The sequence below is a fragment of the Lepidochelys olivacea genome (genome assembly GCF_965140295.1).
Source record: "Lepidochelys olivacea isolate rLepOli2 genome assembly, chromosome: 15".
Taxonomy (NCBI): Eukaryota; Metazoa; Chordata; order Testudines; family Cheloniidae; genus Lepidochelys; species Lepidochelys olivacea.
In genome coordinates this window covers 14,810,624-14,834,733 of record NC_140425.1, presented here as the reverse complement: position 1 = coordinate 14,834,733, position 24,110 = coordinate 14,810,624, and the positions used below count along the sequence as shown (strand labels likewise).

At 46.6% G+C, this 24,110-nt stretch overlaps 1 protein-coding gene across 3 annotated transcripts in view; it reads left to right on the top strand.

The window, feature by feature from the left end:
* The window catches only part of GGT5 (gamma-glutamyltransferase 5), a 68,592-nt gene that overhangs the window by 31,372 nt on the left and 13,110 nt on the right, over positions 1–24,110 (top strand). For all 3 annotated transcript variants that reach the window (XM_084648668.1, XM_084648669.1, XM_084648667.1), the window contains 2 exons: positions 12,813–12,943; positions 20,156–20,245. In XM_084648668.1, coding sequence (XP_084504794.1) covers positions 12,895–12,943; positions 20,156–20,245 — 139 coding nt within the window. In that variant the 5' untranslated portion in view covers positions 12,813–12,894. The remainder of the gene's footprint in view (positions 1–12,812; positions 12,944–20,155; positions 20,246–24,110) is intronic.

Below are 24,110 nucleotides of genomic sequence, written 5' to 3'. Positions count from 1 at the left end.
AGAGGATGTGTCAAAAGCTAATTGTACTCAATGCTTTTTTTGCCTCTGTCGTCACAAACAAGGTCAGCTCCCAGACTACTGCACTGGGCAGCACAGCATGGGGAGGAGGTGACCAGCCCTCTGTGGAGAAAGAAGTGGTTCGGGACTATTTAGAAAAGCTGGACGAGCACAAGTCCATGGGGCCGGATGCGCTGCATCCGAGAGTGCTAAAGGAGTTGGCGGATATGATTGCAGAGCCATTGGCCATTATCTTTGAAAACTCATGGTGATCCGGGGAAGTCCCGGACGACTGGAAAAAGGTTAATGTAGTGCTCATCTTTAAAAAAGGGAAGAAGGAGGATCCTGGGAAGTACAGGCCAGTCAGCCTAACCTCAGTCCCTGGAAAAATCATGGAGCAGGTCCTCAAGGAATCAATTCTGAAGCACTTAGAGGAGAGGAAAGTGATCAGGAACAGTCAGCATGGATTCACCAAGGGCAAGTCATGCCTGACTAATCTAATTGTCTTCTGTGACGAGATAACTGGCTCTGTGAATGAGGAGAAAAGTGGTGGACATGTTGTTCCTTGACTTTAGCAAAGCTTTTGACACGGTCTCCCACAGTATTCTTGTCAGCAAGTTAAAGAAGTATGGGTTGGATGAATGGACTATAAGGTAGATAGAAAGTTGGCTAGATTGTCGGGCTCAACGGGTAGTGATCACTGGCTCCATGTCTAGTTGGCAGCCGGTATCAAGTGGAGTGCCCCAAGGCCTGGGGCCGGTTTTGTTCAATATCTTCATAAATGATTTGGAGGATGGTGTGGATTGCACCCTCAGCAAGTTTGCAGATGACACTAAACTGGGAGGAGAGGTATATATGCTGGAGGGTAGGGATAGGATACAGAGGGCCCTAGACAAATTAGAGGATTGGGCCAAAAGAAATCTGATGAAGTTCAACAAGGACAAGTGCAGAGTCCTGTACTTAGGACGGAAGAATCACATGCACCGCTACAGACTAGGGACTGAATGGCTCGGCAGCAGTTCTGCAGAAAAGGACCTAGGGGTTACAGTGGATGAGAAGCTGGATATGAGTCAACAGTATGCCCTTGTTGCCAAGAAGGCCAATGGCATTTTGGGATGTATAGGTAGGGGCATTGCCAGCAGATCAAGGAACGTGATCGTTCTCCTCTATTCGACATTGGTGAGGCCTCATCTGGAGTACTGTGTCCAGTTTTGGGGCCCACACTACAAGAAGGATGTGGAAAAATTGGAAAGAGTCCAGCTGAGGGCAACAAAAATGATTAGGGGACTGGAACACATGAGTTATGAGGAGAGGCTGAGGGAACTGGAATTGTTTAGTCTGCGGAAGAGAAGAATGAGGGGGGATTTGATAGCTGCTTTCAGCTATCTGAAAGGGGGTTCCAAAGGGGATGTATCTATACTGTTCTCAGTGGTAGCTGATGACAGAACAAGGAGTAATGGTCTCAAGTTGCAGTGCGGGAGGTTTAGGTTGGATATTAGGAAAAACTTTTTCACTAGGAGGGTGGTGAAACACTAGAATGCGTTACCTAGGGAGGTGGTGGAATCTCCTTCCTTAGATATTTTTAAGGTCAGGCTTGACAAAGCCTTGGCTGGGATGATTTAGTTGGGGATTGGTCCTGCTTTGAGCAGGGGGTTGGACTAGATGACCTCCTGAGGTCCCTTCCAATCCTGATATTCTATGATTCTATGAACCTTCCCTCTATATCAGCCCAGTGCCCTTATACAGTGTTGAGAGAGAGGGGCATTGAGCTTCTTGAAATGTCACCTTTCTGTTGAGAAATAGTAAGAAGTGCTATGTGCTTTTGGACAGATGCTGTATTTGATCACAGAGATGGTTGCATTTTCAGAATGGGTAAAGTCACTATTACATATGTTTTCATCAGTCAGTAAAAAGAGTACGTAAAGCATTAGGAGTCATTAAACACTGCATATTTTCATGGTCATCTAGTGTAGGTTTCATAACATGGTTAATGTGTGTTAACAAAACAATGGATTAAAAATTAAAACGTGCTCTACTTTGACAGGAAGATTCATGATCCTCTTGCAGATTGTTAAAAGGAATCACTTCCTACTTAGCTCTGACAACGTTATTATTATTTGTATTATTGTAGCACCTAGAACCTCCAGTCCTAGTGCTACATGGTGTAGAGACATGAAAAAAGAAGACAGTTCCTACCCCAGAGAGCTCACAACATGTGAGATACGATGCAACAGACAGATGTTTGGGGTGGGTTGGAAGGATGAAGCAACATATAAAATGAATAGCTTTTAGCAGAAACTACAGCTCATCATTTGCCTAACCAATGGCAGACAAGATTCCACCTGTTCCCCCTCTCCCTCTGCTGCCTCACCCCAAGTTAGTGAGGTACATTCATCAGCATTGGCCTGGATTGTGAATTACTTATTCCAGTTAATAAGCATGAGTAGTGACTTTTCATGAGTCAAGAGTGGACTTCTCATGAGTTCTAACTAGACTTCAGTGGGATCCACAAGATGAGTCTTTGATATCAGGAACAGCCTGACTATTTAATGTACAATTATTATTTATTTTCATTCTTAGGCCTGTCTGCGGGCACCTCCCATTGACCTCAGTTGGAATCACATTTTAAAGCATTGAATTTGCCTGAGTTTTATTAACTTGTGTCAAGTTGTGTTAGAGAGAGTGCATTACTACACACTGAAGTCTAACCATTTTGTATATGTGGCATTTCTATAAAGCCCTAGAAGTGTTTGTAGTAATTAAATAGTGTTTTATCACACAGTGTTGCTGTTGTTAAGTAAATGTTGCTTTTGTTGGGAATTTAAAAGCTTTAAGCAGCAGACTGAGGCCCTTGGGAACATGTGTGTGACTTATAGACTCCAACTTGCTGACAGAGTTGTGACCGTGGTCCCAGGGGAGCCATACTGAGATTACTTAATTAGGGCAAACTGCAAAAAATGGGGCAGACAATCCTCAAAGTTGGTGGTCATTCCAGTACTTAGATCCACCAAGCTAGCCTCAAAACAGCTTCTGCAATATCATACTGGTTACCCAGAAACCAAAACACAGCTCCCTTAAAGCAACCCAGCAGTAGGTCTCCATCCAGACACCCAAGTCAACTATGATGAGAATTACTGAAAATCTTATTCACCATACAAGAAAGTTCTACCAATCCCAAAGGATCAGACACATTACCTCCCAGGTTAATGAATATTTCAGATCTTACCCAAATACACACTTACAGCCAATTCTTATTAACTAAACTAAAATTTATTTAAAAAGAAAAGAGAGAGTATTGCTTAAAAGATCAGTATGCGTACAGACATGAGTGCAGTTCTGAGATCATTCATATGATGGTGAGCTTTGTAGTTGCAAAGTGTTCTTTCAGAATTAGTCCATAGGTTATATAGTCCAATGTTAATATTTAGGGTGATACCGATGGGACTGGAGATCTCAGTCAAGGTTCCCCTGCATAAAGCATCAAGCAGATCTGAGATGAAAGGATCAGGTCCCAAGAGTTTTTATACAGTTTTCTGACAGCCTCTTGACCATACAGTCCTGGGTGAAAAATAGGCCTTTGATGTAACCTTCTGGTTCCCAAATATCACCAGTAATTAACTACATGTATTAACATAAGGTAATTTATCCATTAAGTAGTTCATATACAGCTTACCACAAACTTTAAAGAGACATATAGACAATGACATTATTTCACTCACATTTCATCTAAATATTAATATTTCCTTTTGATCTCTGAATCAATAGCTATAGTAATAGACAGGAACTGTCTGTTTACATGGCTAACATCTAACAAGATATAAGTAAACACATGCGATTAGGGTCACCTCTAATTCTCTAACGATACATGATTGCATTTCAAAATTCTAGCCCATTTAACATGAAATGGCCCTAATTACCATTTACATAGTTTTGTAACATGTTTCTAAAGGTTGAATCTGGGTTATTCAGCCTGCGAGCTGCTTAACCCTTTCTGGCCATGTGTCACAGGAGTACACTGAACTAATGCATTTAAAATGCAGAGGGCACTGGCTCTGAATTCCCATGTGTGTTTGGATCGGGTGGAAAGAATTGTCCATGAAGGGTAAACACTCAGTGTATCTCCTGGGATAATGCAAGAACTGTTCATCTTCTGGCAAAAATAAGCAACCACTGTAGTGTGTGAATGAAGAGGGCCTAGGGGTTCTTTAGGTTGTGGTATTTCTCACACAATTTTAAATGTTCAGGAGGGTGTGAGTGATTTATCTGTGTTGCTTTAAAAAGATATTGGCCAAGGGGCCATAGGACAATGGTGAATGTGGGTTATAGGAATTGCAAACATTGTCATAAATTATAAATATAGGTGTAAACTCAAGTGCTGGAATCTGTGGTCTCGGAAGGGTCAGCAGCTCATATGATGGTCATGGGCTTTTTATATTTAAAATCCTCCCTTAAAACTTCTTGTGCTAGGAAAAAAAACTCCACACCTGTCCAGCAGTGAAGGGAACTTCTTATAATGGGCGGAAGTAGGGAAGAGAGACACATCTTTCAGCACGTCTTTAACCACCCAGGGCTCTGCATTCGCTGCTGCTTTTTCACATGGAAGATCCTCTCGGGGAACAAGTGGAGAGTGGCAGATTTGTTCCACTTGGGAGATAAAGCCAGGCTGGAAACCTGGTCTCTGAAGCAGATATTCCAGGGATTTCTGTGGGAGCATTGGAATAACCCCAGTGGAGCAGACCAGAGGCCCATCTAGTTCAGTATTCTGTTTCTAGTAGTGGCTAATCCTGGATGTTTCAGAGCAAATAACCAAATATAAATAGTGCTACACATAGGGACCCAATTTTACAGCCTGATGCCTTCACAGAGCTGTTTGTGCAGGCATGCCCCAGCTAGTGTCCTAATCTGATATTTTACTCCTGGCTTTGGCTGTGTTGGGATCAGCTATCAGAGTAATTTAGCATGACTTAAGTACATCAGTCAAGATAATGTTAATGGAAAATTCCCAACTGTAAGGGCCACCTGTTTACACAAAAAAATGTTCTTGCAGATCTAAACAAATGTGTTTCTGAGAGGTACTTGCGAAACAAGCCCCCACAAGCTGAGGTGGCTCGTGATCAGTGGGTAAGATTAAGTGCAATTCCCTTTTCTCTTAGGCCAGGTCTACACTAGAAACTTTTTCTGGTAGAGTAAGACTGATTAGGGGGGTGAATTTTTTGCAGGTGACATTCCTATACTGGTAAAAGCCCTAGTGTAGGGGCAGTTATACAGCATAAACATGGTTTTGCTGGGATAGCTTATTTCACTCAGGGAACTAAGCTCTGTCATCAAAAGCACTTTTTGCCAGTATAAACTGCATCTAGGCGAGAGGATTTACCAATATAACTATACTGGGAAACCATTTCTAGTGGAGACTAGGCTTTACTCTTCCTAGAGAGTAGCATCTCTACTACCAGGGAATATTGAGCACATCCTGTTGCTAATCCTTAGGTATGTGCTACTTGGTGCTAAGGCAACTAGGGCCAGTGTGGGGAGGTGGGGGCAGACCCACTTTAATGACAAAAGAAACGGTGGCTTAATGTAACTGTGGTTCTTCGAGATGTGATGCAGACAGTATTCCGCTTACGTGTGTGTGCATCCAATGTGCTGGAGCCGGAGACTTTTGCCTAGCCTAACAGTATGCATAGAAGACAGTGAATCGCACCTCCTGACTGTGGCCCTCCCCTGGCTATATGAAGTGGCACCACCCTGACCCCCCCTAAAGTTCCTTTGCACTAAAAGCCCATGAGAGGAGACTCCAGTGCAGAGGGGATGAAGGGTGGGTCACATCTCAAAGAACCACACTTCCTGTAAGTAACCGTTTCTTCTTTGAATAGATGCAGACGTGTATTCCACTTAGGTGACTCACAAGCAGTACCCCAGTCTAGAGGCAGGGCTTGGAGCCTATGCAATAGAGATCACAGAACTGCCCTTCCGAGGCCTGCATCCACTCGTGAAGATGCAGTAATAGCATAATGGTCTGTAAACATATGTATAGATGACCTCGTGGCAGCCGTGCAAATGTCCAGTATGGAAACATCACTGAGGAATGCCATCGATATCACTTGTACTCTTTTGGAGTGAGCCGTATCCGCTGAGGAGGCATAGGTGAAGCTATTTCATACACAGCCTTGATACAGGATGTTATCCATCTAGAAATGGTCTGTGCCAAAACTGCTTGCCCCTTCATGCTGTCTGCATATGACACGAACAGGTGAGGTGAAGCACGAATCAGTTAAGTCCTGTCTAGATAAAAGACTAGACATCGCTTGACATCCAGATTATGGAAGCGCTGTCCTCCTGGGGAAGAGGTGCAGCTTTGGGAAAAACAGGTAAATACACCGCCTGATTCAGATGAATCCGAGAGACCACCTTGGATAAAAACTTTGGGTGTGATCAATAGGTGCTGGAACTAGGCGTGCTGGGGGTGCTGCAGCACTCCCTGGCTTGAAGTGGTTTCCATCATATATGGGGTTTACAAAGTTTAGTTCAATGGCTCTCAGCACCCCCACTATAAAAATTGTTCCAGCAGCCCACTGTGATTGCAGTGTTACGTTCAGCTCCCCAAGGACAAAGTGAGCAGCTCAGCCATTAAGGCCTGCAACTCACACACACCCTTGCTGAAGTGATTGCTATCAGGAATGTGGTTTTCTCAGACAGGAGGGGCAGTGGGCAGGCTTCAAGGGGCTCAAACGGAGGGCCCATCAGAGCTGCCAGGACCATGTTTAGCTCCCACACTGGTTCTTGGACTAGATGATGTAAGCGGAGAAGCCCCTTCAGAAATCTCATCACTATGGCAGTGGAAAAAATTGACTTCCCTTAAATTGGGGGATGGAATGCAGATATTGCTGCCAAAAGCACCCTCGGGGAACTGAGCACAAAGCCAAATTTCTGAAGATGTAGCAGGTACTCTAAGATGTCCTAATGGAAGCCCCTATCATTTGGGTCACACGGGTCAAGGACCACACCAAGAATTTATTCCAGCTCACTAAGTAGGCTGTTCTAGTGGAGGACTTCCTACTGTTGAATAGGACATGTTGGACAGCCGCCAAGCACTGCTCCTCCTCTTCATTCAGACATGTAGCCACTGCATTGTAAGGTTCAAGGAGCTGAGCGCAGGATGGATTGTGTGGCCGTAAACCTGAGTGAGCAGATCAGGATGGAGAGGAAACGGTATGGGAGGCTGAACTGACAGAGCAAGGAGCTCTGGGAACCAGCACTATCTCGGCAACACTAGAGCAATGAGATGAGCTGGCCCCATCCGCATTGATGAACTATGGAATAGGTGGAAAGGCATACAGAAGAGCTAACTGCCAACTGCAGTGGAAGGCATCAGAGACGGAGCCTGGCCTGCAGCCCTCCCAGGAGCAGAATATATGACACTTTCTGTTTTCCCTTGTCACAAACAGGTTGATCATGGAGATGCCCCATGTTGTGAAGACAACCCTGCTGAGATGGTCTGCAAAACAATTTTGCACCCCCAGCAAATGGATTGTTACTGGAGTGATGTCTTCCTCGATGCAAAACTGCCACAGGTTGATCGCCTCCAGACAGAGTAACCTGGAACTTGCTTGTTCACATAGTACATTACGGTGGTATTTTCCCTCAGTATGTGAACCACTGAGTGTCTGATGCAGTCCCAGAAGGCATGGCATACATTGTGGATGGCCTGAAGTTCCGACACATTGATATGGAAGGAGGTTTTCTGTACCGACCACAAGCGCTACACACTTAATGAGTTCAGCTGAGCCCCCCAAATCCAGAAGGGAAGCTTTGATAACCACTGACTTTGTCAGAGAGGGCTGAGCGAAGGGGACTATTTGGCACTACATTGTGGAGGGACTCCCACCAGCGCAAGGAATCCAGGACTGATGGAGGAAGGGGGAACCAGCCTGCCCAGAGAAGGCAGGGAGATAAGCCATCCTGAGCCACATCTGAAGAGGGCAAAAGTGCAGCCTGGTAAACTGGGCCACCTGCATGCAAGCAGACATGTAGCTCCAACAGGCTTAGACACACGTGGACTGTCATGGATGGCTGAGACTGCAGACTGAGGCAGAGCTGCTGAGTTGCTTGGAAGTGGTCGTCAGTAGGAATGCCCTCGACCTCATGGAATCTAACAGGAACCCAGTGAACTTGATTTGTTGTGTGGGAGCCAAGGTTGACTTTGCAGTGTTTAAAATGAGTCCCAGATGGTCGAACAAACGCAATGTGGTGTCAAGCATAGTAATGAGTGTGTCATAAATTTCAAGTACTGTGACAAAGCTCTGTCCTTGCCTCTGTGGGTCCCGCGTTTCCTGGCACATTTCGCTAGCCTCAGAGGCTCACTGTGACCCTCCACGTAACCGTTCTTTATCTAGAGATAAGGGTCACAGTCTACTGAGCCATTTTCATCATAAGCCAGCAAGGGAGGTGAGGAGAAATTATCCTTCCTTGCACAGTCTCTGTTGTCTCCCAGTCTCAGTGATTAATCAGGGGACAAAGGTGCGGGGGGAGCCCGGGCCCACCCTCTACTCCGGGCTCCAGCCCAGGAACCCTAATAGTATCAGCTATGGTAGCTGACCTTTTAGAAATATGACATGTACAATTCCCTGGGCTACTTCCCCCACAGCAGCCCTCACTTCCTCAAGCTCCACTTCACCCTTACCTCAGGGCCTCCTTCCTTGTGCCTGATATTGTGTGTACTACTCAGCCTCTCCAACAGCGCAGCTTCCTCCCACAGCTCCTGATATGCACACCCACCTGACTAACTGGGAGGCTTTTAACTTGTTTCAGCCAGCCCCAATTGGCTTCAGGTGTCCCAATCAACCTAGCATTCTCCCTGCCTGGACTAGATGATCCTTCCAGTCCTACGATTCTGTGATTCTGTGCTGATGCCATAGGCAGTGTTGGTCTCCACACAAACATCAGTACCAGAGTGCCTGAATGTGTCAATGTTGAGGGTGGTGAGAGCTGATATGGGAGCACTTGCGGAGTCAAATGCAGCGGGGCCAAAGAGGGTCCTGGTGCCATGGTCCCCCTCACTGATTCCGGTGCCAGCTCCATCCCCACCATGGCAAGGGAAGGGTCTGGATGCGGTGCTGACAAACACACAGGTTCAGTGGCTCGCTCCATCAGAGGGACCGTAAGTGGCACAGCCCTGGAAGAGTCCTGGACCAATGGTGAGTTAGGGACCGAAAGGCAGAGAAGGTCTGCAGCTGCCTGGGTTGTCAATGATACCGGTACCGGCATCTCCCTCGTCAGTACCAGACTCAATGGATGCTCAGAGGCTGGAACCGGAGTCAATGGCACAGGATTTCTGCTCTTTCCACTCAGTACCAGGGAAGGGTCAGAGGAACCCGTGCCATCCCATGTTCCAGAACCAGCCATGTGCCAGTCTGTACTTTTCCTGGGGGAAGCAGAGGAGTTGCCCCACAACCTGGAATGGTCCTGATTGGTCTTATGAGACATCTTCCTTGATGTCGATAATGGAGAGCGGCTCCTCCGTCTCTTCGGCGAGGTGCCTGCCCCAGAATGAGAGACGGCAGCACTTTTCAAGCCTGAGGGCAATCTTTGACCGAGGAGGACCTTAGTACCGATTGGGCCGCATGGCCTGTTGAAGCAGGTGTTGCTTCAGGCAAAGGTCCCGTGCCACCTGAGTCTGCTTTTTAAATAATTTACAGATCAAACAGTACTCTTAAGATGGGGCTCGCTGAGACAAAACACGCACCGTGGGGCGGAGGGGGTCGCTGTTGGGGATCGCCTCTCCACACGAAGGACCGTGTTTAAAGCCTGGTGAGGGCATCAAGGGGGGAACACTATCTACTAATGCTATCTAACTACTGACTAATTACTTATGTACAGTAAACTAGGCTTAGAGTAAATGCAAGGTTATAAGACTACAGTCACAGACAGATCTTCAACTCCAGCCACGGTCAGTGAGAAGGGACTGAGGAGGGTCAACACCGCCTCATATAGCCAGGAGAGGGGCTGCAGCCCTGAGGCGCAAGCACGGCCCCTCTATGGGCACTGGTAGGCCAAAGTCTCTGGCACCGGCACGCTGGGTGTGCACACACCTGTGCAGAATACAGGTCTGCAACTACTTAAACAACTTCAGATTACTGAGCCAACAGATACTGTCTGAAGTGTGTTGTGGAGGTGACATGCTTTGGTTTTGGGCAAGGAGTGGAGTTAACAACTTCTTTGCTTGGCGTCCCTGTCTGGCCAGCAGAGGAGTGGTTGAAAACAAACCTTACTGTTGCCGACTGTCGTGGTATGAGGTGTGTTTCTTAAAGCCCCAACTTCTGGAGGTGTGTGGTTAGATGAGAATAGCAGCTTTCGTTTTAAAAAAGAAGTTTCTAGCCCTCCCAGTTGCAGAGAAAAGCTTGAAAACAGAACCTAAGTGCACCCTAAAGACACTAAAACCGGAAGGGAAATAAATGGCATCCACATGTGTTAGGCTTAAAAATCATGAGGGTTTTCAATAGTATCTCATGATTTTGGGGGGCCTGATTCATGCCTTTTGAACATTTAGGATTAACAGTCCTGAAAACTGGGGTGGTTGAATCTGCCACTAAGAGAGTCAATTGAGGTTAATCTGGAGTTGTACGAGGGTGCGGTTGTAAGAAGGGTAGTTCCTGTTGCTTAGCCTCCATGCAAATACGTCATCTTAATAATGTTTCTCTCCTGTAGCCTGATCTATAGATTATGAATAAAAATTCCCAGTTACTGTATCACTTTGAGGGTTGACAGGTTCTTGTCCCAAGATCAGGCCAAGTATTATTAAAATTATATAGTTGGGATCCCCGATGTGCACAGGTGCAACACTCACACTACAGGAACTCTTTTATATTTACAAATAAATAATTTATTAATACATTTAGCAAAGTCACACACACTAACTCAGTAAGGTAGATAGAGATAATACAGAAAGTACATCTGAACATCCATACTTATACCATCCCTTGCAGAACAACCTGAAATGTTAGCCATTATCGTCCTCATCACCGTCACCTTCTTCATCTTCACCAGTGGCCATCATTCTGGCCCCTCCCAAGGGCTACCTCTCCCTACTGCCCCCAGGCTGGGATGCCACTTTTATAACATGTTATGCTGACATTACGCATCTCTAATGCATATTCAGTAGGGGTTTCTCCCCTCTTCCTTATTTGCATTTCATCTCCTTACCTGTGTTAAGGTATCCTTCTATAAGTTAGTGTATTTATGATTTCACCCCATTATCATATACGTCAATTTGTTGCCAGGGCACTCTTGCAGTCAGATATTCCATCCAGAAGCCAGTTTCAATTCATGTTCTGTGGTGAGCTGATATTATGGACAAAATTCCCCCCTACACTCTACGTCCGGTTTCCCAAAACATATGTGTTACATAAGTTCGTAGGCCTCACGCTAACTGCTGAAGCCAGTGTCTTACAGGATACAAGCCTGTAGGTTCCTTGCATTACTGCTGAATATAATAAAGCAGAATATAATGCAAAGCAATGAATATAATAGAGGTAAGCTGGCCCACTGAGCTACACTTCTAAAGCTCCTTTCATCTGAGGAGAGCAAGGTACTTTCATAATCATTCAGCAGCGACATCATTCATTATATAAGGGGTTAAACTCATGCTACAAGAGGGGTGGCTTTGTAGGTAGGGCACCGGACTGGAGATCTAGATTTTGTTCTTGGCTCTGCTAGAAACTCTATGTGTGATCTTGGGCAGGTCCCAGAATCCCTCTCTGTGCGTCAGTTCCCCTATCTGTATAGTGGGAAGAATACGTCCGTGTGTGCCAGGAGTGTTGTGAGGCTAAATTCATTAGTGTTGGGAAGATGGTCAGAGGGCCCCAGAATATGTTACAAATAGAGATATGGACATGCCTGGCCTGCAGTGAGTGGGGATTTGAACTTCCTCCAAGCTCAGTGCGATATGGAACAGAGTTGTGGATCCAGCCATTGCTTTGGAGGCACTGGTCATCACTCCATAGTGAGGACTGCATACTGGAAGGAGCTTGAAATGAAGCCTAGATTGGCATCCAGTGCCCTGACTGAGCTCATTCACTCTGGTGTAAGTCTGGAGTAGCTTCACTTAAACCAGTGGGGTTACACCGCTGTTAATGAGCAAAGAATCCGGCCCTGAATTTCCACAGAGTTGGTGTTCAGATCCAGGGGCTTGTTTCCCACCCACCTGTAACTCATATTTCTCCCTTTCCCCCCACATGACCAAATGGTGCCTTGTCTAATTGTCGTAGAAGCTGGAAAGTAGTGCAGTTGAACTAGCCACAAATCACTTACATTACTTAAGACATTTGTTAAGACTTCGTCTCTGCATTATAGAGTGTGCTGTGCTCTCCTGGGGGGGGCTACTGGTTTTCAGTAGCTTTCTTCCTCTTTGTATGATCATTTCCTGACCTGCCTTGTTGCTATGGCTTAAAAAGCCATAGAAATTTCCGATAATTGTTCTCTATTTTCATCCTTCAGCTCAGCCTAAATAAGTCTTCTGGCTGGTAGGCATGGTCTAGCTGTGTCATTTCCTTGTGCAGCTTTTAGATCCTCACACAGAATTGCTACCTCTTTTTTCAGAGGTTCTCTCTTCTCTGTCCAGTTTCCTTTCCCACCACTGTAACTCATTTCCCCCAGTTTTGTGAAATCACCCCAGCTGCTTCAGTCCACGTAACTATTGACTTCTCCCAACTTACCACCTGAATATCATTTGCATTACAAGCAGGCAGGATCTTCCATGAGCCCGCTCAGTTCTGTGCTGCCTGGCCTTTCACAATATTTTCTCTTCCTTTCTCATACAGGGACATCCTACAACGTAAAGGTTCAGCTGTGGATGCTACTATTGCTGCTCTGGTCTGCACGTCAGTTTTGAACCCCCAGAGTATGGGTCTGGGAGGAGGTGTCATCTTTACCATCTATAATGCAACCACAGGTATGGTGAGGGCCTGTCCGTTCTCAGGTAATTCTCCCATAGCGTTTAGAGTCTATTCACCAGCATGCTCATTCAGTGGCCTTGCACAAGCCAATGTCCTGGAAGTTCAGGCGAAGCATTTTTCAATGAAAGCTGCACTCCCTGGTTAGAATGGTATTGTATTCCCAGACCTACTTATCTGTTCCCGTAGAGCGATGGCTGTAAACAGACATCCATTAACTCACAACAGTGTGAGTAGGGTATCGCAGTAATTCAAAAAGCAATCTCGTGGAGGTGAGGGAATGTTGGAGTTAAGGTGAAAAACTCAACCATGTCTGAACTTTAGGCAGGCATTAGAGCAAACCCAGAATGGCCTGAATCCCAGTTAACTGAAGGGCTGGTGCTCACCTTATGCTCAGCCAATGCAGATGAGATCAGAAGGGACGCATTTGTTATGAGAATCTAAGTGTAAATACTCTGGGCCATATTCATCCCTGTTGTGACTGTGCTGAGGGATGGATATGACTCTCCATGTCTGGTGAGACCTTGGACCAATTGCTTCATGGCAAGTTTACACCTTGTGTCCTTTACCATATGCCTGTGCAAAAGGCTGCCAGATCAGAACAGTACTTTGTGTGGGTGTTAGGGACTCCACAAAGAAACAGACTGTGGAGACTCAGATTTCAGAGTAGCAGCCGCGTTAGTCTATATTCGCAAAAAGAAAAGGAGTACTTGTGGCACCTTAGAGACTAACCAATTTATTTGAGCATGAGCTTTCGTGAGCTACAGCTCACTTCATCAGATGCATACCGTGGAAACTGCAGCAGACTTTATATATACACAGAGAATATGAAACAATACCTCCTCCCACCCCACTGTCCTGCTGGTAATAGCTTATCTAAAGTGATCATCAGGTGGGCCATTTCCAGCACAAATCCAGGTTTTCTCACCCTCCACCCCCCCACACAAATTCACTCTCCTGCTGGTGATAGCCCATCCAAAGTGACAACTCTTTACACAATGTGCATGACAATCAAGTTGGGCTATTTCCTGCACAAATCCAGGTTTTCTCACATCCCCCCTACCCCCATACACACACAAACTCACTCTCCTGCTGGTAATAGCTCATCCAAACTGACCACTCTCCAAGTTTAAATCCAAGTTAAACCAGAACATCTGGGGGGGGGGGGAAACAAGAGGAAACAGGCTACCTTGCATAATGACTTAGCCACTCCCAGTCTCTATTTAAGCCTAAATTAATAGTATCCAATTTGCAAATGAATTCCAATTGGTCAAACTGGACAGTCTCTACGTAAAAGAATAAATGGACACAAATCAGATGTCAAGAATTATAACATTCATAAACCAGTCGGAGAACACTTCAATCTCTCTGGTCACGCAATCACAGACATGAAGGTCGCTATCTTAAAACAAAAAAACTTCAAATCCAGACTCCAGCGAGAAACTGCTGAATTGGAATTCATTTGCAAATTGGATACTATTAATTTAGGCTTAAATAGAGACTGGGAGTGGCTAAGTCATTATGCAAGGTAGCCTGTTTCCTCTTGTTTTTTCCTCCCCCCCCCCCCCCCCCCCAGATGTTCTGGTTTAACTTGGATTTAAACTTGGAGAGTGGTCAGTTTGGATGAGCTATTACCAGCAGGAGAGTGAGTTTGTGTGTGTATGGGGGTGGGGGGGATGTGAGAAAACCTGGATTTGTGCAGGAAATAGCCCAACTTGATTATCATGCACATTGTGTAAAGAGTTGTCACTTTGGATGGGCTATCACCAGCAGGAGAGTGAATTTGTGTGGGGGGTGGAGGGTGAGAAAACCTGGATTTGTGCTGGAAATGGCCCACCTGATGATCACTTTAGATAAGCTATTACCAGCAGGACAGTGGGGTGGGAGGAGGTATTGTTTCATATTCTCTGTGTATATATAAAGTCTGCTGCAGTTTCCACGGTATGCATCCGATGAAGTGAGCTGTAGCTCACGAAAGCTCATGCTCAAATAAATTGGTTAGTCTCTAAGGTGCCACAAGTCCTCCTTTTCTTTTTGCGAATACAGACTAACACGGCTGTTACTCTGAAACCTGTCATTATGCAAGGCACTGCATTTAGCCGTATGGAGTGGAAATCTATCAACTGCATGAAAAAACTTGTACAGATACAGACAGACATCATCTTCCTTTCCAAATGCAAACAGATGGACATCGTACCAAAAGGACTGAAGGTAAAAAATCCATTACAATCTACATACCATACAGACTATGCTGACAGCTTGTGCCACACGCTCTCAAAGAAACTGCGGAATCACCTGATCAACATCCTCTACAGCAAACAGGGAAAGATTAAGAATGAGCTCTCAAAAATGGATACTCTCATAAAAAACCAACCTTCCACACAAGCTTCCTCGTGGCTGGATTTTACTAAAACTAGACAAGCCATTTACAACGCACACTTTGCTTCTCTACAAAAGAAAAAGGACACTAAACTTTCTAAACTACTACATGCTACTAGGGGCCACAGCAATGGTTCCCTCAACCCACCTAGCAATATTGTTAACCAATCCAACTATACTCTCAGCCCAGCAGAAGCAGCTGTTCTATCTGGGGGCCTCTCCTTCTGCCCCTCCACCCCCACGAACATGATACAGTTCTGTGGTGACCTAGAATCCTATTTTCGACGTCTCCGACTCAAGGAATATTTCCAAAATACCTCTGAACAGCATACTAATCCACAGAGGTCTCCCTACCAACACTACAGAAAGAGGGATTCTAGGTGGACACCTCCTGAAGGTCGAAACAGCAGACTGGACTTCTACATAGAGTGCTTCCGCCGACGTGCACGGGCTGAAATTGTGGAAAAGCAGCATCACTTGCCCCATAACCTCAGCCTTGCGGAACGCAATGCCATCCACAGCCTCAGAAACAACTCTGACATCATAATCAAAAAGGCTGACAAAGGAGGTGCTGTCGTCATCATGAATAGGTCGGAATATGAACAAGAGGCTGCTCGGCAGCTCTCCAACACGAGTTTCTACAAGCCATTACCCTATGATCCCACTGAGAGTTACCAAAAGCAACTACAGCATTTGCTCAAGAAACTTCCTGAAAAAGCACAAGATCAAATCCGCACAGACACACCCCTGGAACCCCGACCTGGGATATTCTATCTACTACCCAAAATCCATAAACCTGGAAATCCTGGGCGCCCCATCATCTCAGGCATTGGCACCCTGACAGCAGGATTGTCTGGCTATGTAGACTCCCTCCTCAGGCCCTACGCTACCAGCACTCCCAGCTACCTTCGAGACACCACTGACTTCCTGAGGAAACTTCAATCCATCGGTGATCTTCCTGATAACACCATCCTGGCCACTATGGATGTAGAAGCCCTCTACACCAACATTGCACACAAAGATGGACTACAAGCCGTCAAGAACACTATCCCCGATAATGTCACGGCTAACCTGGTGGCTGAACTTTGTGACTTTGTCCTTACCCATAACTATTTTACATTTGGGGACAATGTATACCTTCAGATCAGCGGCACTGCTATGGGTACCCGCATGGCCCCACAGTATGCCAACATTTTTATGGCTGATTTAGAGCAACACTTCCTCAGCTCTCGTCCCCTAAAGCCCCTACTCTACTTGCGCTATATTGATGACATCTTCATCATCTGGACCCATGGAAAAGAAGCCCTTGAGGAATTCCACCATGATTTCAACAATTTCCATCCCACCACCAACCTCAGCCTGGTCCAGTCCACACAAGAGATCCACTTCCTGGACACTACAGTGCTAATAAACAATGGTCACATAAACACCACCCTATACCGGAAACCTACTGACCGCTATTCCTACCTGCATGCCTCCAGCTTTCACCCTGACCACACCACACGATCCATCGTCTACAGCCAAGCTCTGCGATACAACCGCATTTGCTCCAACCCCTCAGACAGAGACAAACACCTACAAGATCTCTGTCAAGCTTTCTTACAACTACAATACCCACCTGCAGAAGTAAAGAAACAGATTGATAGAGCCAGAAGAGTTCCCAGAAGTTACCTACTACAGGACAGGCCTAACAAAGAAAATAACAGAACGCCACTAGCCGTCACCTTCAGCCCCCAACTAAAACCCCTCCAATGCATTATTAAGGATCTACAACCTATCCTAAAGGATGACCCAGCACTCTTGTTTCATATTCTCTGTGTATATATAAAGTCTGCTGCAGTTTCCACGGTATGCATCCGATGAAGTGAGCTGTAGCTCACGAAAGCTCATGCTCAAATAAATTGGTTAGTCTCTAAGGTGCCACAAGTACTCCTTTTCTTTTTAAGGTGCCACAAGTACTCCTTTTCTTTTTGCGGAGACTCAGGCCTTCTAATTTTGCAATTTACTCCCTTTGGCAATCTAGCTATGCTCAAGTCTAGCCACTTTCAGGCCCTGACATAAGACTTGTCTGTTTGTTTGGCTTTTAGAACTCAAAGTTTTGTTATGTTCCTGCTTCAGTGTATTTACAGTGCCTGAGCTTATCCCAGCCAACGTAGCCTATAGTCATTAGCAGTAAGAATAATACTGTAGTTTAAAGCAAACAAGCCAGCTAAGTAACAAAGTCTGGAAATATGCAGTACTGACCTACATTAGAAAGCTGTGCTGTCAAAACTTTCCTTTTTCTCAGCACAGCCTGGTGTGTTGTCTCCTACCAACCAAACTCCACTGTTGCTGACATAGTTATTCTCCTGTTCAGAACATCGTAACCCTCTGCCAGTGTACTGGCAGTGGCTGTGTGGGCATACACATACTGATATGGTATAGACAGTACTCCAGCTGCCATCCCAAAATGCAACATTCATTTGTGGTTCCAACACCCTCCTAAAGTCTACTGTTTCACCTCACTTTTTTCCCCCTTTACTGGTGGGAGAATCCCAGTCGTTGCCACATGAAAGGGACTTAAGCACTCTCTGTTGCAGATATGAATTACAGTAGTGTGGTCTATTGTTGCATAATAATATAATCTGCACACTGCCCTGCCTCTTAGCCTGCCTCAGGTACAAGGATTATCAATAGCCAGTCTGTAAGCATGTATATGGTGCTCCATGTCTAAGGTTGTGTTGCTCTCTGACTTGCACTGGGAAAATGGAGTGTCTTTCTGATAGTGGCAGATGAATATGGAGTATTAGATGGTTTCAGGGACTTGTATGGACAGAGGAGAATAAGAGAGGGCATGGTTGTCACATTTTGGGGTGCAACCCACACCAGTATGAGGTTGTGTTACCATTTGTTGTATAACTCTGAGTGCCTTAAAATGCTCTGCTGCTGTAGCTTCCTGTCTGGGTGCTCCCAGCCAGGATACAAGCCTGCACTGAGTATCCGTGTGATAAAAGCCACCCTGGTTCAGCAACTCCAGCAGCCTGCTTTTTATACCACAGCCACTCCCTGGTCTCCAGCAGCCTTGGTTACTATTAGCCAAGCCACCCCTACTCCCGAATTTCCCCCAAACTGTCTGCCCTGAAATGTCCAGCCCTCTGTTGGTACATTTAGGGAAGTAATACAGTCAATTGCTCCCTTAAAGAGACAAAACCTCAGCAGTCTGTTACTTTAACTAGAGTTCATGATTACTTCAATTCAAACACAGCACCGGATTGGTTTAGATGGAAAATAAGTTTATTGATGAAAAGAGAGGATTTTAAGTGAGCTCAGGTGTAAGGGATAAAATCAGAAATGGTTATGAGCAAATAAAAGTGAAAAATGCTTTCTAAGGACTAAGATTTAACCAAGCTACAGTCTTGTTTCAAGGTGAGCTTCTTATGCTTCCTCCCAGCAAGACAGCTGACTGACCCCTTGGTCAGGATCTCCCACAAAGTCCAAGGTGCTCAGGTCCTTTGTCTTTCAAAGTGAAAGATAAGTTGGGGTTCTTTGCCCCCCTCTTTTATAGTCCAGTGAACCTTTGAAATGCATCCTTCTCAAAGTCTAGTGCCCTCCTGTGAGGAAAGGTGCCGTGGAGTCTGATGGAGAAGGTTCCATGCTGGTTCCAATACACCAGGAATGGGCAAACTTTTTGGCCTGAGGGTCACATCAGGGTTCCGAAACTGTATGGAGGGCTGGGTAGGGAAGGCTGTGCCTTCCCAAACAGCCTGGCCCCCACCCCCTATCTGCCCCCTCCCACTTCCCACCCCTGACTGCCCCCCTCAGAATCCCCGACCCATCCAACCCCCTCTGCTCCTTGATCCCCTGACCACCCCCTCCCAGGACTCTCTGCCCCTAACCGCCCCCCTGGAACCCCACCCCCATCCAACTCCCCCTGCTCCCTGTCCCCTGACTGCCCCGACCCCTATCCACATCCCGGACCCCTGACAGGTCCCCCGGGACTCCCACGCCTATCCAGCTGCCTCCTGCTCCCTGTCCCCTGACTGCCCCCTGGGACCCCTTGCCCCTTATCAAACTCCCCCGCTCCCCACCCCCTTACCATGCGGCTCAGAGCACCAGGACTGGCAACCGCACTGCCCAGCCGGAGCCAGCCACTCCGCCACGCTGCCCGGCAGGAGCGTGCAGCCCCGCCACCCAGAGCACTGGTGGGACGGCAAGCTGAGGCTGCAGGGGAGGGGGGACAGCAGGGGAGGGGCCAGGGGCTAGCCTCCCCAGCCGGGAGCTCAAGGGCCAGGCAGGACACTCCAGGACACGTTTGCCCACCTCTGCAATACGCCAATGAATGGCCACTTGACTGCAGTTTGCAACCAGACCCCCTGCAGCAGGTGCAGGAGCGATGTAGAGATGAGAATTCCTGGTTAACTGGTTAAGCCAACTGTGTGCCTCTTTGCACCACTGAAGTACCATAAAAGGGCCACAGCAGTTTTTAAGATCAATAGAGCCAGAATTAACCCATCTGTATATCCTGGATCATGATCTCACTTTCAGATCAAACAAAGAGTCAAAGGGACCAGCAGTATGAGATGTACTGTTCTTAAAATGTTAGGAAGACGTAAACTCTGCAGAAGGAAAGCGCCCTGCTGCAGAGTTCATAAACATAACATGAGAGCTTGGCCGGTTTGGTGATGGACTTCATGGACTCCACAGTGCATGATCCAGTGGGACTCCAACCCTCACTAGTTTCCACAAAAAAGCATAAACTCCAGCACTTTGCTTTCTGCTCCTCTAACTGTGATGAATGAAACGTACCAGACACTGGGAAGAGATTATTATGTGTTTTCCCTTCTTATTTCCAGGAGAGGTTGTGGTGATTAACGCTCGTGAAACAGCTCCAGAAAATATCAAACAAGACTTGTTAGATCAATGTACAAGCTCTCTCCAAGTAGGTAAGGATTGGAATTGGACTGTTTTCCTTTCAGACAGCTTGGTGCAGTAAAAAGATGCTACTTTATTTGTACATACTTGAAAACTGTTATCATGTTTCAGTCTTCCCTCGTAGGTCATGTTTTCTAGACCTTAAATTTTCACAAGCTTTATAAGTGTACTCTGTATGCCATTATCTCAGTCATTAAGCTTTTGAATAGAAACATATCCTGAACTGATCCCTGGTGACCCTACTCGTTATGTCCATCTTATTTTAGCTCCATCTAGGTTTCATTTCCATAGTTTGTTTATAAGAAGGTCATGGGAGACAGTATCAAAAGCCTTACTAAAGGCAAGATATACCATATCTACCACTTGTAGGCTTGTTACACTGTTCAAGGTTGGTTTTACATGTGAGACTGCTTGAAATACCTTTTTTAGCAAAGTAGGACCTGTCGTTGCTGCAGGTAGCCTGGTCCTACAGATAACATTTTCACACACACATACATGTGTACGAAACTGCGAACTGTAGGGGTGTGCTACCTGTAACACTGCAATGTGATGAAGCTACCCCACATCAGCCATCTGGCATAAAGTATATTTTAGCTATGTCATATCCATATCATAAGCATATTTTCATAAAGAATGTAGAGTATAATGTCACACCCCACATGTATGTTTGCTGATCTGCAAATGGTAAAGGAGCAGGCACCTTTGGGTGCAAACGCTCATGACAATAGTGCAGAGCCATGCAAGCTCTATGATTCTGTTGAGGTGGCAGACAGTGAGGAGGGCCAGGCAGGTTAATGGGTTTAGAAAAAAAGGTGTAAACATTATGTATACGTTTATGTATGGCAGTGGTTCCCAAACCGGGGTTTGCCAGAAAAATTTCACTCATGGCAGGCAGAGGACCCCGGGCTTTGGAGGCAGCAGATGGGACCCAGTTGCAGGGCAGACAGCCCAAGCCCCAGGGAGAGCAGGGCAGGGCAGTTGGGGCTGGCAGCCCAAGCCCTGCCCCCGTCAGCGGGGGAGCCAGCAGCCTGAAACCCAGCGCTCCACGCGGAGCTGGCAACCCGAGCCCCAGGAAGAGTGGGGCCGGGCAGTTCGGGCTGGCAGCTGAGCCCCGGCGGTCAGCAGGACCTGCAGCCTGAGCTCAGAGTAGCTCAGTTGACCAGGGCAGTCAACGGGGTCCAGCAGCAGGAGCCCCACGGATTGCAGAGTGCGGAGGAAATTTAAACTTAAATCCCTGGAAATATTCATTTTTAGGAGGGGGGTTTGTAGGATTTCACAATTTAGTGAAAGGCGTTCACAGGCTGTTAAAGTTTGGGAACCACTGATGTATGGGATACATATAAAATTAGTGGACAGGCTTGGCTCCCAGTGGTCAGCACTAATCCCCTCGTTGCGGGGGATTACCAGGAGCACTGGCACTCACAGCAGCGCTCTGAACTTTGTAGTGTAGACATAGCCTCAGTAGGTTAGATCAGACAAAGAGGAGCTGCATTGACTAGGCGTTGGGATGCCTGTGCCTTTAAGAACCCAGCCCTGCTAAGCCCATGCTGAGAGGTGTTGTCTGTGGGAGAGGGGGAAATAAAAAAGCCCCTTGCAAACACTGGTGTCTTAATCCCACTGGGGTAACTGCTGCCCCCTCTGCCCTTGCCTGTGCTGGGTTTTGCCCTCTGACACCCTCTGCCAGCGCTTCACTCCTGGGTTTAACTCTGCCTCCCCCCCCCCCATCCTCGATTTTGCCATTTAGCCCCTCTCCTAATGCTGCCTCCAGCTGCTTGACCCTCCTGACCAGTCAGTTTCCACCCCCTGCTCAGACCCTGGCCATCCCCCTGCTCCGATTTGCCCCCTTTGCCCCTTTTTAACCCCTGTAAATAGTAGTTAGCAGATTTTTATGGCTAATAAGAGCAGGGTGAAGGGCAGTGGCTTCAGCAGATGTTACTGAGCATGCTCAGTTCATGTGACAATACAAAAAAGCCACTTTGCTCAAATAAAAAAGCCTCTTGCCTCACAACCAACTATTTTGCCAAGCACTAGTGTCTCAGTCCCACTGGGCTAACTGCTACCCCCTCTGCCCCTGCCTGTGTTGGGTTTTGCCCTCCGACACCCTCTGCCAGCGCCTCACCCTGGGTTTAACTCTGCCTCCTCCCCCCCTCATCCTCGATTTTGCCATTTAGCCCCTCTCCTAATGCTGCCTCCAGCTGCTTGACTCCCCTGACCAGTAAATTTCCACCCCCTGCTCAGACCCTGGCCACCCCCCTGCTCTGATTCACCCCCCTTTGCCACTTTTTAACCCCTGTCAAAAGCAGTCCACAGAATCTTACGGGTAATAAGGGCAGGGTGAAGGGCAGTGGCTTCAGCCGATGTACTGAGCATGCTTAGATGAACAGGCAGTAACAGAGCCCCAGGCGCCAGCCAACAGCTGGGACCCCAGTGGAGTTTAATTGTTAATAGAAACCGATAAGCATCAAGCTCATCAGTTTACTGGTTAAACTTTTACGTCAATATAGGGCTGCAGGCTGTTGTAATGTCCTGTAGGATCAGGCTCCAAAGCAAGACTCATTATGTGTCAGTCAAAGCTGACAGCTCTGTACTTCATTGTTCTTGTCCTTGTCTGTGGCTCAATGTGCAGTTCCACTCTGAAAAATGACAGCAAAAATGGCATGGTGGGGGCATGTTTGTGTCTCAGCGACGCCGTATCAGACTGCAAAGCTTGCAAGGAAAGAGAGGTTGTCTTTCTGACTGATTTCCCACCAAACTCAGCCAGAGATCTGAGAACAGGATTTTTCTTGTCCTGCATTGTTACCAGGAGTAAAAGTTTTACAGGCCAAATCAGGCCCCCTGTGGTGGTGCAAACGTCCTTGTCCTCAGATTCTGCTTTCAGTGACATCCAGGCAATTCCCTTGCTGTCAGTGGGTTTGCACAGATCTTACTATGACTGAACTTAGCAAGCAGTGGTGTTGATGCACAGGGACTAGAGTCCAGTACTCTGTCTCGTAGCTGTGTTGACTCTGCAGTAGTAAAAATCATTTTAAAAAATTAGTTTTGTCACTAAAGCTGGCAGAGGCGACTGACCACACACAGGGCAGGCCGGCTAAGTAAGGAGGTGCCTTTTATATGTAATCTTCAAAGTAGGACTGCATTTTCCTAGTGCTCGGCACCCAGCAGCTCCCATTGAGAACAATTAAAGTCAGTGGGTGCTCAGACCCTCTGAAAAACCAAGCCCTGAGTGTCTTGCCCAAGATCCTTCAGGGCATCTGTGGCAGAGAAAGGAATTGAATCCAGGTTTCCTGAGTTTCAATATAAACCCATAACCAGGAAACTACCTTTTCTGTCTCACCCCCACGCTGCTCTGTAAAGAGAATACACGTGCTGTTATTACTACCAGCTAATAGAAAAGCAGCTTCTTCAACTTGGGTTGCAGATACTTTTGTTTAGGAAGAGACCAAGAGATCTACCCTGCTTTTGCGCAAATGCTTCTCCTTCCCTAGAACCTTTCATTCAAGGGTCTCAGAGCACATTACAGGCACTAGTGAATTAAGCCTCAGGACACTCCAGGGAAGGAGGTATTCGAGTCCCTCTTTTGCAGACTGATAAGCGGAGGAACAGAAAAGTTAAAGCCATTATTGTTTCTTAAAGGAACAGAGCTCAGCTGTCCCAACAGGAGATCCAAGAGGCATTGTGCGGGTGAATAGGCTCCTTGAAGAGAGTACAGTCTCTATTTCCCTATCTAGGTATTTACATCACCCTTTCCACTAATCATCACAGCTCCTGCTCCATCCCTTCAAGGATCAGGTCAGCATCCAGGCTGTGAATGTCACTGGAATCTGTACAGAGGTGCATGTGGAGAAGACCCCATACATGCTCCCCAGCTTGAGAAAC